The 13,639-nt window shown below is 47.2% G+C and overlaps 1 protein-coding gene across 7 annotated transcripts in view; it reads left to right on the top strand.

Moving 5' to 3' along the window:
- The window catches only part of UBR4 (ubiquitin protein ligase E3 component n-recognin 4), a 150,533-nt gene that overhangs the window by 70,430 nt on the left and 66,464 nt on the right, over nucleotides 1–13,639 (top strand). For 2 of the 7 annotated variants that reach the window (XM_058675916.1, XM_058675908.1), the window contains exons 40-55: nucleotides 7–189; nucleotides 1,577–1,735; nucleotides 1,976–2,128; nucleotides 2,561–2,788; nucleotides 3,053–3,210; nucleotides 4,462–4,633; nucleotides 5,132–5,333; nucleotides 6,361–6,524; nucleotides 6,904–7,120; nucleotides 7,875–8,091; nucleotides 8,852–8,884; nucleotides 10,008–10,071; nucleotides 10,566–10,700; nucleotides 11,552–11,726; nucleotides 12,372–12,455; nucleotides 12,546–12,686. In XM_058675916.1, the coding sequence (XP_058531899.1) occupies nucleotides 7–189; nucleotides 1,577–1,735; nucleotides 1,976–2,128; nucleotides 2,561–2,788; nucleotides 3,053–3,210; nucleotides 4,462–4,633; nucleotides 5,132–5,333; nucleotides 6,361–6,524; nucleotides 6,904–7,120; nucleotides 7,875–8,091; nucleotides 8,852–8,884; nucleotides 10,008–10,071; nucleotides 10,566–10,700; nucleotides 11,552–11,726; nucleotides 12,372–12,455; nucleotides 12,546–12,686 (2,485 nt within the window). The remainder of the gene's footprint in view (nucleotides 1–6; nucleotides 190–1,576; nucleotides 1,736–1,975; nucleotides 2,129–2,560; nucleotides 2,789–3,052; nucleotides 3,211–4,461; nucleotides 4,634–5,131; nucleotides 5,334–6,360; nucleotides 6,525–6,903; nucleotides 7,121–7,874; nucleotides 8,092–8,851; nucleotides 8,885–10,007; nucleotides 10,072–10,565; nucleotides 10,701–11,551; nucleotides 11,727–12,371; nucleotides 12,456–12,545; nucleotides 12,687–13,639) is intronic. The other 5 variants (XM_058675913.1, XM_058675922.1, XM_058675929.1 and 2 more) reach the window with 5 other exon arrangements.

Here is a 13,639-nt window from a genome sequence, read left to right as displayed (position 1 = left end):
TGGCAGGTTCCCACCTTAGGCTCTCAGGAGGGTGCCTTTGAGAATGTTCGGATGAATTACAGTGGAGACCAAGGCCAGACAATTCGACAGCTCATCAGTGCGCATGTGCTCAGGCGGGTTGCGATGTGTGTGCTCTCCTCCCCTCACGGGCGCCGCCAGCATTTGGCTGTCAGCCACGAAAAAGGAAAGGTAGTTCCTCCACCATCTTCTCACTCATTTTATTATTTATTTATTTTATTGGAAAGGCAGATATACAGAGAGGAGGAGAGACGGAGAGGAAGATCTACCATCCGATGGTTCACTCCCCAAGTGGCCACAACAGCCAGAGTTGAGCCACTCTGAAGCCAGGAGCCAGGAACATCTTCTGGGTCTCTTAAGCTGGTGCAGGTTCCCAAGGCTTTGGGCCGTCCTCAACTGCTTTCCCAGGCCACAAGCAGGGAGCTGGATGGGAAGTCTGGCTGCCAGGATTAGAAGTAACACTCAAATAGGATCCTGGCGCATGAAGGCAAGGACTTTAGCCGCTAGGGTACCCAAACCTTTTTTTGTGGAACCCCAAAATATTCTATTTGAGGTAGATCACATATGACTAGACAAAGGCTATTTCCAATTAGTAAAATGCCACTGAGAACACTTGCTGTATGCTGCTAGGAACAGGTTGTGAAGACGTTGTCTCCCGGTCTTACCCACTTAGCTTACTCTGACAGGTACAGGCTGAAAGATGCTTTCCCAGGAAGGCTGGGTAGTCCTTGTTTAGTCCACCCTGTCATCATCGCCCTCTGGGGCCCAGGGTGGTTGGTGTTGCTTTCAAGAACTCTAGAGGTTAGAAGAACACAAAGTGTCTTAACTGATGTTTTTTTTTTCTGGTCTTCCTAGCACCACTAATGTTGTTTAACTTTACTCTAGCTGAAAATAGAGACAGTTCCAAGAAAACTAAAACCATTTTGAAATAGTTTTTAAAAATTATTTTTCTCTTGTAGAATGATTCTTTAAAGGGTGTTTGATTTTCTCTTTGTTTTGGATTTTGATTTCATTGCTGCTTCTTTGCCCTCATTGGAAGGAGGGAAGGAAGATATTTCCTCTTTGAACAAGGGGAAATAGAGGCTAATAATCACTCTAGGGTTTTCCTAAGAGACTTATCCACAAGAAATTCTGTGTGGGGTTGGCGCAGTGGCATGTCAGTTAATCCTCCTCCTGCTGGCACTGACATCCCTACGAGTCCTGATTCATTTCCTGGTCGTTCCACTTCCAATCCATCTCTGTGGCCTGAGAAGGTGATAGAGGACAGTCCAGGTCCTTGGGCCCCTCACCCACATGGGAGACAGGGAAGAAGCTCCCAGCTTGGTTTAAGCCTGGCTTAAACCTGTTGTGGCCATTCGGGGAGTGAAGCAACAGATGAATGATCTCTCTCTCTCTCTCTCTCTCTCTCTCTCTCTCTCTCTCTGTGTGTGTGTGTAAAGTTTGCTTTTGAAATAAAAATACACGTTTAAAACAAACGGACATGCAAACCCTGGGCCCTTGCTGTGTGTTCTTGGAGAGGACTGGGGTTACGAGTGAATTGGTCATTGCCTCTTTGCAGATCACTGTGCTGCAGCTCTCTGCCCTCCTGAAGCAAGCTGATTCCAGCAAGAGGAAGCTTACTCTGACCCGCCTGGCCTCCGCCCCGGTCCCCTTCACCGTGCTGAGCCTCACTGGGAATCCCTGCAAGGAGGACTACCTGGCGGTGTGCGGGCTGAAGGTAAGAGCCTGAGCATGGTTGGATTACCTTGAGCCTTGGAGCCGAGACACGTCCCTGTGCACATCTTTCTTGGCATTTTTTTTTTCAGGTTTTCAGTTTGCTTTGCCTGCCCGTGGATGTGACCTGTCACATTCCCTTCATGAAGGCAGGGACTGTTAGGGGAGTAAAGGAAGCGATAGAGCTCTGCCATCCTTTAGCTTACTTGATCTTTAACCATTTTGTTTCTTTCCTTCTTTCCAGGACTGCCACGTACTTACCTTCAGTAGCTCAGGTTCTGTTTCAGATCACTTGGTGTTGCATCCCCAGTTGGCCACAGGGAACTTCATCATCAAAGCTGTGTGGTTGCCAGGTTCACAGACTGAGTTAGCAATTGTCACTGCGGACTTTGTCAAGGTGCTGTTATAATTCTCTGATGATAGGGTCTTAGAAATTACTCCTTTTAATTTCAGAATGTTTGTTCTCTTTTATAATCTGGCTTTCCCTTGAGCTTAACAGTAAACAGTCAACACAGATTGGTGCCTTCTGTTGTATTGCTGAGCAGGGCCTGTTCATGTGTAGGCAATGTGGAACTAGACTGGTTTGATTGTCCCTATCAAACACATGCCTATTATTGTACTTGTTGCTGAATTTGTTTATGTGGGCCACTATCATTTCTTGAAGGATATTAATAGGTATTTTATCTCACCTTGTACACCCAGATCCTAATGCCTCGTAGGCATTGTTGAGCAGACAGTGAATGCTTTGCTCAGCAGCTGTAGCTATGTAGATTCCCTGGGGAGGGGATGAAGTATCTCTCTCTCACTTAGCCTTTCTGCCATTTTGCAGATTTATGACCTGTCTGTTGATGCCTTGAGTCCAACTTTCTACTTTCTTCTGCCAAGCTCAAAGATGAGAGACGTCACTTTCCTTTTCAATGAGGAGGGGAAGAACATCATTGTCATAATGTCTTCGGCTGGCTACATCTACACACAGCTCATGGAGGAGGCCAGCAGTGCCCAGCAGGGGCCCTTCTATGTCACCAATGTGCTGGAAATCAGCCATGAGGACTTGAAGGTGGTGCACACTTTGCCGTTTTCTGCTCCAGATTGCATAGATTTAACAATTCCTCCCTCACCATCCCGTTTATATCTTTCTTTTTCCTTCCAACTTTTAATCAAAGAGCAGAAATTCTTGTCCTTTAGGACTAAACTGATTTGTCCTGAAATTCTTTTACTCTCAGGGAGTTTGGAAGACTTGATCATGTTTTAAAATTACTAAGCAGATAGTCTGGGTAAAAACAAGAATTGAACATGCGTGTGTGTGTCTTTCTCGCTACAGGACAGTAACAGCCAGGTGGCGGGCGGTGGCGTGTCCGTGTACTACTCCCATGTGCTACAGATGCTCTTCTTCAGCTATTGTCAAGGGAAATCATTTGCAGCCACCATCAGCAGGATGACCCTGGAGGTTTTGCAGCTTTTCCCTATCAACATCAAAAGGTGAGCGTGAGTGTTTCGTGTACTCACATTCAATATGGAAGCTCCACTTGTCTCCCAAGTTCTGTTTTGAATCTGGGAAACCTTCTGTGTCCTCCATCTGCTCTCTCCCCTGAGAGGTTATTGCACAGGCATAGCAGAATCTGTGGAAACTCGGCCCTCACTGAGCTCAACATGAAATCCTACAGCTACGTCAGCAAATTCAATTAAAAAAAAAAGAAAGATTTATTTGAAAGGCAGACACACATACACACACAAAGAGAAAATTTGAGAGAGACAGAGAAAGATCTGTTTGCTGGTTTAGTCCCCAGGTGGTCACAAGAGCCAGATCTGGGCGATGACAAAACCTGTAGCCAAAAACTTTATGCTGGTCTCCCTTATGAATGGTAGGAGCCCAAGTACCTGAACTTCTGCTGCTCTCTCAGATCCATTACCAGGAACCTAAATTAAAGGCAAATAGCTGACGGCTCAGAGTGGGACTCTAATATGGGAGGTAAGTGGCTCAGGCAGCAGTTTAATGTGCTGTGCCATGACATTTGCCACAGTAAATGATCTAAATATACTTGCGAAGTTTTGAGAGTAGACAGGTTTCTGATAGGCAGTCATTTTGCCATATGCCCTTTGAACTTCCGCCTCGGGGAATATAATTCTATTACTAAGTAGAAAATGGTATTGGTAGTGGGACATGGGTAATGTTGGGAGTTAGAGAAGGGAAGAGGAGATTTGGGGTTTTTGGGTATCTTAGTTGTCATTATGCAGCCACTAGCATTTTCTCTCAAGCTGCTCTTTACAGACTTTCTTGTCAGATGCAGTGTTGTAAAATGGACACCAGAATGGATTATTATCATATTATGTTATACTATGTATATAATATATAGTTTATTATTATTATTATATAGCAAACCAGGAGATTGTTACAGGACAGTGGATCACAAGTCGTAAGCAGTCATGGTCCTGTGCAGTTAATAGCCTAGAGGTGCATAGGGCTACCTCTGTCAGAGTATCGGGCTCAACAGTGGAGACACTAATTGTGTAGGGCTTAGCAGTGGAATTGCTAAACAAGGGCTTTTCCTAGGGGCATGTGCTGGAGTGTACGAGACTGGGCATAGCTAGAATATCATGCTCAGTTTGAACCTCTGGCCAAAGAGACTACTCTAGGGGCATGTGGCTAGTTACAGGACAACATTTAGATTAAGTAAAAAACTCTTAAGTGGTGGTTGACAGCCTAGCTTAGGTCACTTCTGTTGTCTGCAGTTCCAATGGTGGCAGTAAGACTTCTCCTGCGCTTTGCCAGTGGTCTGAGGTAATGAACCACCCTGGACTGGTGTGCTGCGTCCAGCAAACCACAGGGGTGCCGCTGGTGATCATGGTGAGGCCAGACACACTCCTCATCCAGGAAATCAAGACTCTTCCTGCGAAAGCAAAGGTTAGTGCCGGAGCGCTTCTCTGAGAGCTCCCTTTAAGTTCCCTTTAAGCTCATGCACTCACTCGCTTTTGAAAGATCCTTCCTACCCTAATTAAATATGTAAACATTATCCAAAAAAGAGAAAAAGAGAGCAGTTAACCTCCCCAAATGGCCGCAGCAGCCAAGGTTGGGCCAGGCCAAAGCCAGGAACCAGGATCATCTCAGATTTCCCATGTGGGTGGCAGGGACCCACATCCTTGGGTCATCATCTGCTTGTCCTGGATCAGAAGCAGAGCCACTGGACGCCTTAACTGGGGCTTTGATGTGGGATACAGGCATCACAAGCTGCACCACAGCACTGGCCTCCTTTCTAGCTCTTTGTGGGGCCTACGTTGTCCATCCTCTCCCTGACCCCTTACATTGCAACCCCACCTCATTTAGCTAGTTACCTTCCTTTCTTGTGGTTCTGATAGATACTCAGTCTGGACACTAACGCCTGCCATTGTCTCCTCTTCCTAGATCCAGGACATGGTTGCCATCAGGCACACAGCCTGCAATGAGCAGCAGCGGACGACCATGATCTTGCTGTGTGAAGATGGCAGCTTGCGCATTTATATGGCCAATGTGGAAAATACCTCCTACTGGCTTCAGCCGTCCCTGCAGCCCAGTGGTGTCATTAGCATAATGAAGCCTGTGCGAAAGCGCAAGACAGCGACCATCAGTAAGGCCCCTTTCCAGACTGTGTGTGTGTGGCAGGGTGAGAGTGCTGATCTAGACAGCAGCTTGGAACTCAGGCTGGACTCATGCGTGTCTGTGAGGAGATGGTGGCTCTCGCTCTTGCACATTTTGTAGCATTCTGTGCTGCTGCTTTGGTTCCCAATGGCAGACGCCCATTGGCTGGTCTCTCTAAGACAGCTGTTCTTACCTGGGATAGTGATGTCACAAATAGATCTCACCAACTAGTGAAAAACGTGACTCTGAGCAAGTAGTGAAGCTTCTGTTTCGGAGTGAGTGAATTTGGCTCAGCAGAGACCATTGCACATTATCTTAAATTGGTTTTCTGGAGTCTGTATTTTATCTAATGGTGTAGACCATCTTATAAAGAAATAGCCGGGCCCGGCGGCGTGGCCTAGCAGCTAAAGTCCTCGCCTTGAAAGCCCCGGGATCCCATATGGGCGCCGGTTCTAATCCCGGCAGCTCCACTTCCCATCCAGCTCCCTGCTTGTGGCCTGGGAAAGCAGTCGAGGACGGCCCAAAGCTTTGGGACCCTGCACCCGCGTGGGAGACCTGGAAGAGGTTCCTGGTCCCGGCATCGGTTTGGCGCGTACCGGCCCATTGCGGCTCACTTGGGGAGTGAAACGTCGGATGGAAGATCTTCCTCTCTGTCTCTCCTCCTCTCTGTATATCCGGCTTTTCAGTAATAATAAAATCTTTAAAAAAATAAAAAAGAAAAAAAGAAATAGCCTTTGGGTTTTTTTTTAAAAAGGGCAACTTGCAGGAGAGTCTAGAGTTAGAAATTAGGCATAGAACACCAAATTGCTTCATGTTACTATTTATGCTGAAGTTAGAATAATAACCACTGGCGAACTGGCCTCACATGGGCATCAGCCTAATGCTCACATGAGGATCCAGAACTGTTCTTGGAAAGCCAGAGTGTGCAGGTGTGAGCTCCTCCGGGGCGGGACTGGGGACAGAGGAGACAGCCTACAGATGTGTGATGCCGCCCTTTGTTATTCTGGTTTCCACAGCAACCCGCCCATCTAGCCAGGTGACTTTCCCTATTGACTTCTTTGAACACAACCAGCAGCTGACAGACGTGGAGTTCGGTGGTAATGACCTCCTGCAGGTCTACAATGCACAACAGATAAAACACCGGCTGAATTCCACCGGCATGTATGTGGCCAACACCAAGGTGAGGACTGCATTGGGCTGGATTCATGTTCAGGGTGGAGAACTCAAACGCTGTGGTACAAGAATACGTCTAGAATGCAAATTTGAAGTGTACATTTAGTTACCGGTCCTCTGTTCTAATTACATGGTTCGTTGACAAAGAAAGGACTCCCTTCCCATTGGGTTGGGTTTCCATTGTTACCATTAGGATCACTGTGCAGAGGGCAGTAGGGCATTACTGATCTGAGAAGGAAGGCGGGTCTACTACCTGCTTCTGCTTTCATGACTAGGGAGTTGAAAAGGTAAAAGTCTTCTCCTGGGTATACATTGTGGCATATCGGAGGATTTCTAAATTTAAGAATGCCTTCTAAATCTCGGGTGTGTGTCTTCTCTCTCTGTAGCCTGGTGGCTTCACCATTGAGATTAGTAACAACAATAGCACCATGGTAATGACAGGCATGCGGATCCAGATCGGGACCCAGGCCATTGAACGAGCCCCGTCGTACATTGAAATCTTCGGCCGGACCATGCAGCTGAACCTGAGTCGCTCGCGCTGGTTTGACTTCCCGTTCACCAGAGAGGAAGCCCTGCAGGCTGACAAGAAGCTGAACCTCTTCAGTGAGTCACCAGCCCTGCTGCATGCTCCGTCCTGGGATCTCTGTCCTTCTGATTGAGCTGTGTTCTCTGCTTCCTCTGAAATGTAGAAGAGCAAGGGGACAGGAAGGAGGGTGGGAAGGGCCAAGTTCTGTCAAGTATTCACTTTTGGGGTGTTGAATCAGCCTCCCTGATGAGGCTGCTTCTGTGCTTTTATTCAGAGAAGGTGCCAGAGTGAGATCACAGGGCTTTCTTAGAGCCCAGATGACCATCTGGGGCTACACTCTGCTAAGAGGCGTTTAGGAATGCCTCACTGCGCTGTTGAAAACTGAAAGTCTGCAGAATATGAATGCAGGTCTTTCTTGAGACTGGCTGCTTTTCTGTCATTTACTGGCCACCTGTCTGATGCTCTTTGCTCCTACAAGTGGCTGTTGGTGTGAGTGGTGATGATCTGTACTTTGACCAGAGCAGGTTCCTAGCAGTGGATCCCTGGGGGCGAGGAGGGGCAGATGCAATATCCTGAGAGCACAGGAGGCTCCTTGAAGTGATGCTTCAGGTCTCTTCTGAGTGCGACTTGGTAGATTCAGTCTGGAACTGGTTTACATGCGTTCAGCGTCTGCACATGGCTGAAGTGCTGCTGCTGTCTCTGGAAATGAAGTCCCTCTGTGTGTGAAATTGGTGTTGTTTGTTCCTTGGCCCAAACTGGTTTGGTCTTTGGAGGTGTGGTGTTAGCCCTTTAGAAAATGTGCTTCCTAAAGGCTTCTCTTGCTTATTACAGTCGGGGCCTCGGTGGATCCAGCAGGTGTCACCATGATAGATGCTGTAAAAATTTATGGGAAGACTAAGGAGCAGTTTGGCTGGCCTGATGAGCCCCCTGAAGAATTCCCTTCTGCCTCTGTCAGCAACATCTGCCCTTCAAACCTGAACCAGAGTAATGGCACTGGAGACAGCGACTCAGCTGCCCCTGCTACGACCAGTGGGACTGTTCTGGAGAGGTACCAGTGCTGCCGGGGCTGCCTTCACTTTGCATCATCTTCACTCTCACTGCAGACCTTCCTGTGGCTTGCGACAGTCAGCGTCTGATAACCTAACTATCCCAAGTCTAGCCTGTGATTTTTTAAATTTTCATATAAGTCCCTGAAATTTGGTTTGTCCTTAGTGAGCAGATAAAACTTGAGAAATGTGCTCAGAGCTGTCTGATGCCAGAGGCTGTTGGAGCAGAAGTTCTTTTAATGCTCAGGCACCCTTTGGAATAGCCAGAGCTGCAGACCAGAAGGTGTGTAAGCCACTGTGTGTGACTAGGATCTGGCCTTGCGAAAGTGATAGGGAAATAGCCTCCTTTCCGTTCTGAATGCGCCATCTTCTCATCTTTCTCTGCAGTAGCCACCTACATGGCAGTGACCTTGCCAGCAAGAGATGCTGCTACATCTTAGCTCAGAGTTCCAAGTCGCCTTAGGTCTCCCTCCAGTGGCGCTCTCACGCATTGTGCTTGGCTTCTGTGTGCTAGGAGCTGCTGGTTTGCCATGGTAGACAAAATAATTCATGATGTAAGAGTGGAAGTTTCTTACATTGTAAATCATAAGAATAGCTTTGCTTGGAATCACTGCCTCCCACCAGCAGCCCGCCCAGCCCATCTTTCTTTCTTTACCCCCCACCCTGTTCATATATGGTTTGCTGAGGATGTGTTTCCAGGTTTCTCTGAGCTTCACATTTTTTTTCCTTTTTTTTTTTTTTTTTCTTTGCTTCTCCCCCAAGTTCTGAAACTGAGTCCCTAACCAAGCTGGACCGGTTAGTATGCCCTCTTTTCTTTTCTCTGCACGAGTGAATGTGTGTCAGAGAGCAGTGTCCCTGATGGTGTGGCTTTGTCTTGATACTGCTCCTGTTAAGTCCTCCTGCTTCTTTCTGTTCTGGGCATTGCATGGCTGCAGAGCTCTCCATGTGTGAAAACTGCAGCGTATGGAGGATGTGAGTGTACACTCGGTGTGGGCTGTGTGGACTTGCCATGCTCTCTCTTTCCCTCACCCCAGTCCTCTCTGCTCCTTCTCTGTAGTGGATGAGGAGGGGGTGGGGCGGAGGGGCAAGCAAAGAACTGTTACCATCTGCTGAGCTGCTAGAAAGCTCCTTCTGTTCGCCTTTGTTTCCTGCTAGTTACTCTTCCCTTGTGCTTTATGGCCTTTCCCTAACCCGAGCCCTTTTCTCTCCAGCTACCTTACCAGTGCTTTCGCTCTGTCCAGAGCTCAGCTGTTAGGATGTTAATCTTTTTAGTATACTACAGGAACCTCAAAGGAGTACACCCTGGGAGCCTGTTACTTGGTACCTTTGGACTTCCTGTTCCCTTCCTAGGGGGGGAATTGCTCAGTTTTCTGAGAATGCTTTGTATTACTTCTTGAATGTTGGCAACTGGCATGCTTGTTTTGTCCCCTACTTAGGGGCTTATGGAAAATGCTTTTGTCCATTTTTCTGGAGATATAAGTAAAAGTAAAACCTTAACCATGCCAGTGTAAAAAGATGGCTTTGACCTTTCCTTTCATGGGTCCCTTTGCCCACTGATCTCTGGGCACCTGAGCTTCGGGTCCCATTGCATCTAGACTGTAAACCCATCGAAGTGATCCCCGCCACAGGCAGCAGAAGGAAGCGTGTTTTATCCTCTTTGAGGAAGAAAAGCCCTGTCTTTGAGTTATGGATTATGAACATGGCCTCAGGTTGATCTTGGAGCAGGAGCCAGGTTTCTCCTGGCAGCAGCACAGGAAGTGATGTGCATGGTGCCTGTGGCAGGTCTTACTGTGCTTTGATTTTGTATTTGGCATTCATTAGCTGCCCCCCAGGTCCACACAACTGTAGTTTGCAGAAGCTAGCACACAAGGCAGAGAGAACGGCTATTGTACTTAAGCCAGGTTTTCTGTCTCCCCAGGCTGGTTGTGAGTTCTTTAGAAGCCCTGGAAAGCTGCTTTGCTGTTGGTCCAATCATCGAGAAGGCAAGTGACTTCTTCAAAGCGTGTGGGAGCTTTCTGAAGAAGTGGGGAAGCCAGTGGAGTTGTTTGAGGCCCCAAGGGCTTGCACTTAAAAAAAAAAAGAAGATGAACACTTATAGCATAACCTTGATTTGTAAAGAAGTTCCAGAGAAGTCTGCAGCTTAAAGCCTGTGCCCTATTTTGGGGGGCCTGTAGAGAGAGCAGTGGAAAGAAGGATGAGTGCTGGTGCAAGAATGCTGCTTGGAGAGTCATGAACTTGCCGTCTCTTTCTTCTTCCCTCAGGCTGAAGGAGAATTATAATTTCGGGAACCATTTTGTTTTTTGGTGTGTGGTTCCCTGGATTTATTTTGTTATGTTGTTTTTATGGCTCTTTGCAGACTTTGTAGAATATTACCTGCTCCAGAGCTCCTTGAAGGAAGGGGAGGGCTGCAGTGTAGACAGCTTATCCTGCACTGAGTCGATGGTATTAGTGATAACCCTGTTTTCTTTTGCATCAGGAGAGAAATAAGAATGCGGCTCAAGAGCTGGCCACTTTGTTGCTATCCCTGCCGGCACCTGCCAGTGTCCAGCAGCAGTCCAAGAGCCTCCTGGCCAGCCTGCACACCAGCCGCTCGGCCTATCACAGCCACAAGGTGATTTTTCCCTCACAAGGATGCATTTTGTAGGGATGGAAGTGGAGGTCCTGACAGGGAAACAAGGCTGTTGGACTCAGAGGCACGGTGAAGCGACATGGAGAAAGGTCCCAGTGTGTCATGGGAGACTGATGATGCCTTCCACATCATGCTGGCTCCCAGGCCTCTCAGCTTAGGCTTTTTGTCCCGCTGTCCGCAGCAGCAAGACTTAAGAAAGAGGAGGAGGAATGCTGAAGGCAGAGGGCTTCCCTCTGGAAAAGAGTAAAGCAAGTAGATTACCCGGGAGCTGTCTTTAGGCCTCCACAGTGGGACTGTACAGCAGGGCTGCTTGTTGGTGAGGAGAGCCTCGTGTGGGGAAAGCCGGGCAGAGAGTGTCTTTCCTAGGGCAGTGAAGAGCTGCTAAAGGAAGAAAATTGGGTCAGTTTCCATAAATGGAAAAGAGGACAGTTTAGACTCACAAGGAGAGAAGGCTGCAGGGGAAGTGACCAGTCCAGAAGCCCTGCTTAGCTCTTGTGTCTTCAGCCGGGTAATTGAGAAATGTGTGTTTAACCTGCTGACCCTCGTAGAGAAGACAGTTTTGGAAATAATCTTTGGACAGTACAGTACGTAACCTTTGGGAAGTAAATTAAGGCCTGCCATTCTGGAGGATTGTATGGGTTCTGTTTTCCCTATTATAATTTTGTATTGATTTTATTGCTGTTTTTTAAATGACTGATTGCTTCTGTATGAAGAAGTGGTTGGTGGTAGTTAGCCTGTTCTCTTGACAGCTAACTGCTGGGTTTCTGCAGGCCTCAGCTTTGGTACCCAACCCTTGCGTATGTTTGATTCTCTGTGACCCTGCTGTTTTCTAGGATCAGGCCTTGTTGAGCAAAGCTGTGCAGTGTCTCAACACATCCACCAAAGAAGGCAAGGATTTGGACCCTGAGGTGTTCCAGCGGCTGGTGATCACAGCCCGCTCCATTGCCATCATGCGCCCCAACAACCTAGTTCACTTCACGGAGTCCAAGCTTCCTCAGATGGAAACAGGTGAACCTGGCCTATGTGGCCCTGGCCCTGACCTTGGCTTCATGCAGCTTGTTTCTGGCTGTCTTGCTGTTCTCACTGGCCTCTCACTGACGCATGCGCTGAGATAGGGATTTTAAGCCTGGTCTTAAACTTGCAGGGTTTTGCCGTAAGGGTGCTTCCATTGTAATGGATTCTGTTTCCTGTGCTTACCATTCTGATGTTCTTGACATCAGCAGTTGCAAGTACTTGAGCTCTTCAGGGTAAAGCTGAGATTGACTGGGCCCTGCTTGCTTTAAAGTAATAGTCTTGTCTTGTGTTTTAATGCTGTACTTTTGCTGTTATTTAAAAAATACATATAATGGCCTTTCTGTTTTCCCATCTTTCCTCATGTTGGCTGGACGCCAGAACTATTTTTCCATTGTCAGCTAGTTTACTGATACCTTTACAACTCTCACTGTTGAGCAAAGCTCTACTTGCTGCTCTGTGTGGTCATCGTTCCATTCTGTCAATACTGCAGTCCAGACCGTTCTGGAGCCATCTGATGTTTCTGTAGGTTTTCAGAGTTGAATGGTTGAAACCGACATCTTTAAACCTGCTGATAAAGATCCTGAGTACTTCCCTTCTTCGTTCTAACACGTGGTGTTTTGTGTGATATTCCTTCCCCAGACTGTTTTTTTCCTAGATGTGCCTGCTGGAGTCTAGGGATAGTTGGCATATTGACTGGGGCCCCACTTGAAACTCCCTCCCCAGGCAAGCTTCCTTGACCTGAGTTAACCTTAAAACAAATTAAATTTCATCTCCTGACTTACCGCTGTTAACAACTCTCTCTCTCCTGCTTAGAAGGAGTGGATGAGGGGAAAGAACCGCAGAAGCAGCTGGAGGGAGACTGCTGTAGTTTCATCACCCAGCTTGTGAACCACTTCTGGAAGCTCCATGCATCCAAACCCAAGAATGCCTTTCTGGCACCTGCCTGCCTTCCAGGTATCGATGTTAATAGGAGGGATGCGTCAATCTTGATACAAAATGAAGCCTGGTGTGAGCTGTCTTTGAGCAGCTGAGGTCTCTGTCCCGTGACCTTCTGCATCTGTTTCTTCCAGAATTAATAATTGGGAACCTCAAGTCTGTGAGACGTGTGCCTTGTTCTCAATGTAGGATTTAGCAGTGTGTCAGACAGTGGGGTTTTCTTGAATTGAATATTTTCACACAAAGGGGATATGTATGTCCTTAGTGGTGTTTATAATTGTTTTTTAAAATGTTTGGAATTGTGACTCAAAGGCAGTTCAACAAGTGAAAACTAAGCATTAGCTTTTGAATGATTTTACTTTCACGCCACTGCTGCTTTTAATAGCTAATTTCTCACAGTACACAAATTTCAGGTGGCAGATTAAGGTTGTGAATAACAGTGCGGAAAAGTGGAGTGACCTCATTTTTGTTTGGAGGTTACTCTTCCAGAAAGCCTGAAGGTATGCTAAGTTCATGTCTGTCGAGAGTCTAGGGATAGTTAGGGCGCATTTTGTATCTGTCTTCCTCTTCCCATTTCCCTAACTTTCCTGTTCACAGTTGTAGAGAATTAGCTACTTATTCTGTGATGTAGGACGTTCTTAAGAGGCTTTCGGAAAGATTTATTTAGTGGGGCTGCCATTGTGGCATAGGGTTTTTTTGTTGTTGTTGTTGTTTTTCTTAAAAGGATTTATTTATTCATCTGAAAGAGAGTTACAGAAACACACACAGAGTTTGCACTGCTGGTTCACTCCGCACATGGCCACAGTGGCCAGAGCTGGACCAGGCTGAAGCTAAGATCCCAGGATCCCATCTGGCTCTGCCATGTGGGTGGAGAAGCCCCAACACTCAAGCCGTCTTCTGCTGCCTTTCTAGGTGCATTAACGGGGAGCAGGAAGGGGAATGGCTCTATGGCTCATGTCAGATAATGTTTT

This window comes from Ochotona princeps, chromosome 2, assembly GCF_030435755.1.
Source record: "Ochotona princeps isolate mOchPri1 chromosome 2, mOchPri1.hap1, whole genome shotgun sequence".
NCBI lineage: Eukaryota > Metazoa > Chordata > Mammalia > Lagomorpha > Ochotonidae > Ochotona > Ochotona princeps.
Note: the sequence above shows the minus strand (reverse complement) of the source record. Positions and strands in the feature narration are given on the sequence as shown.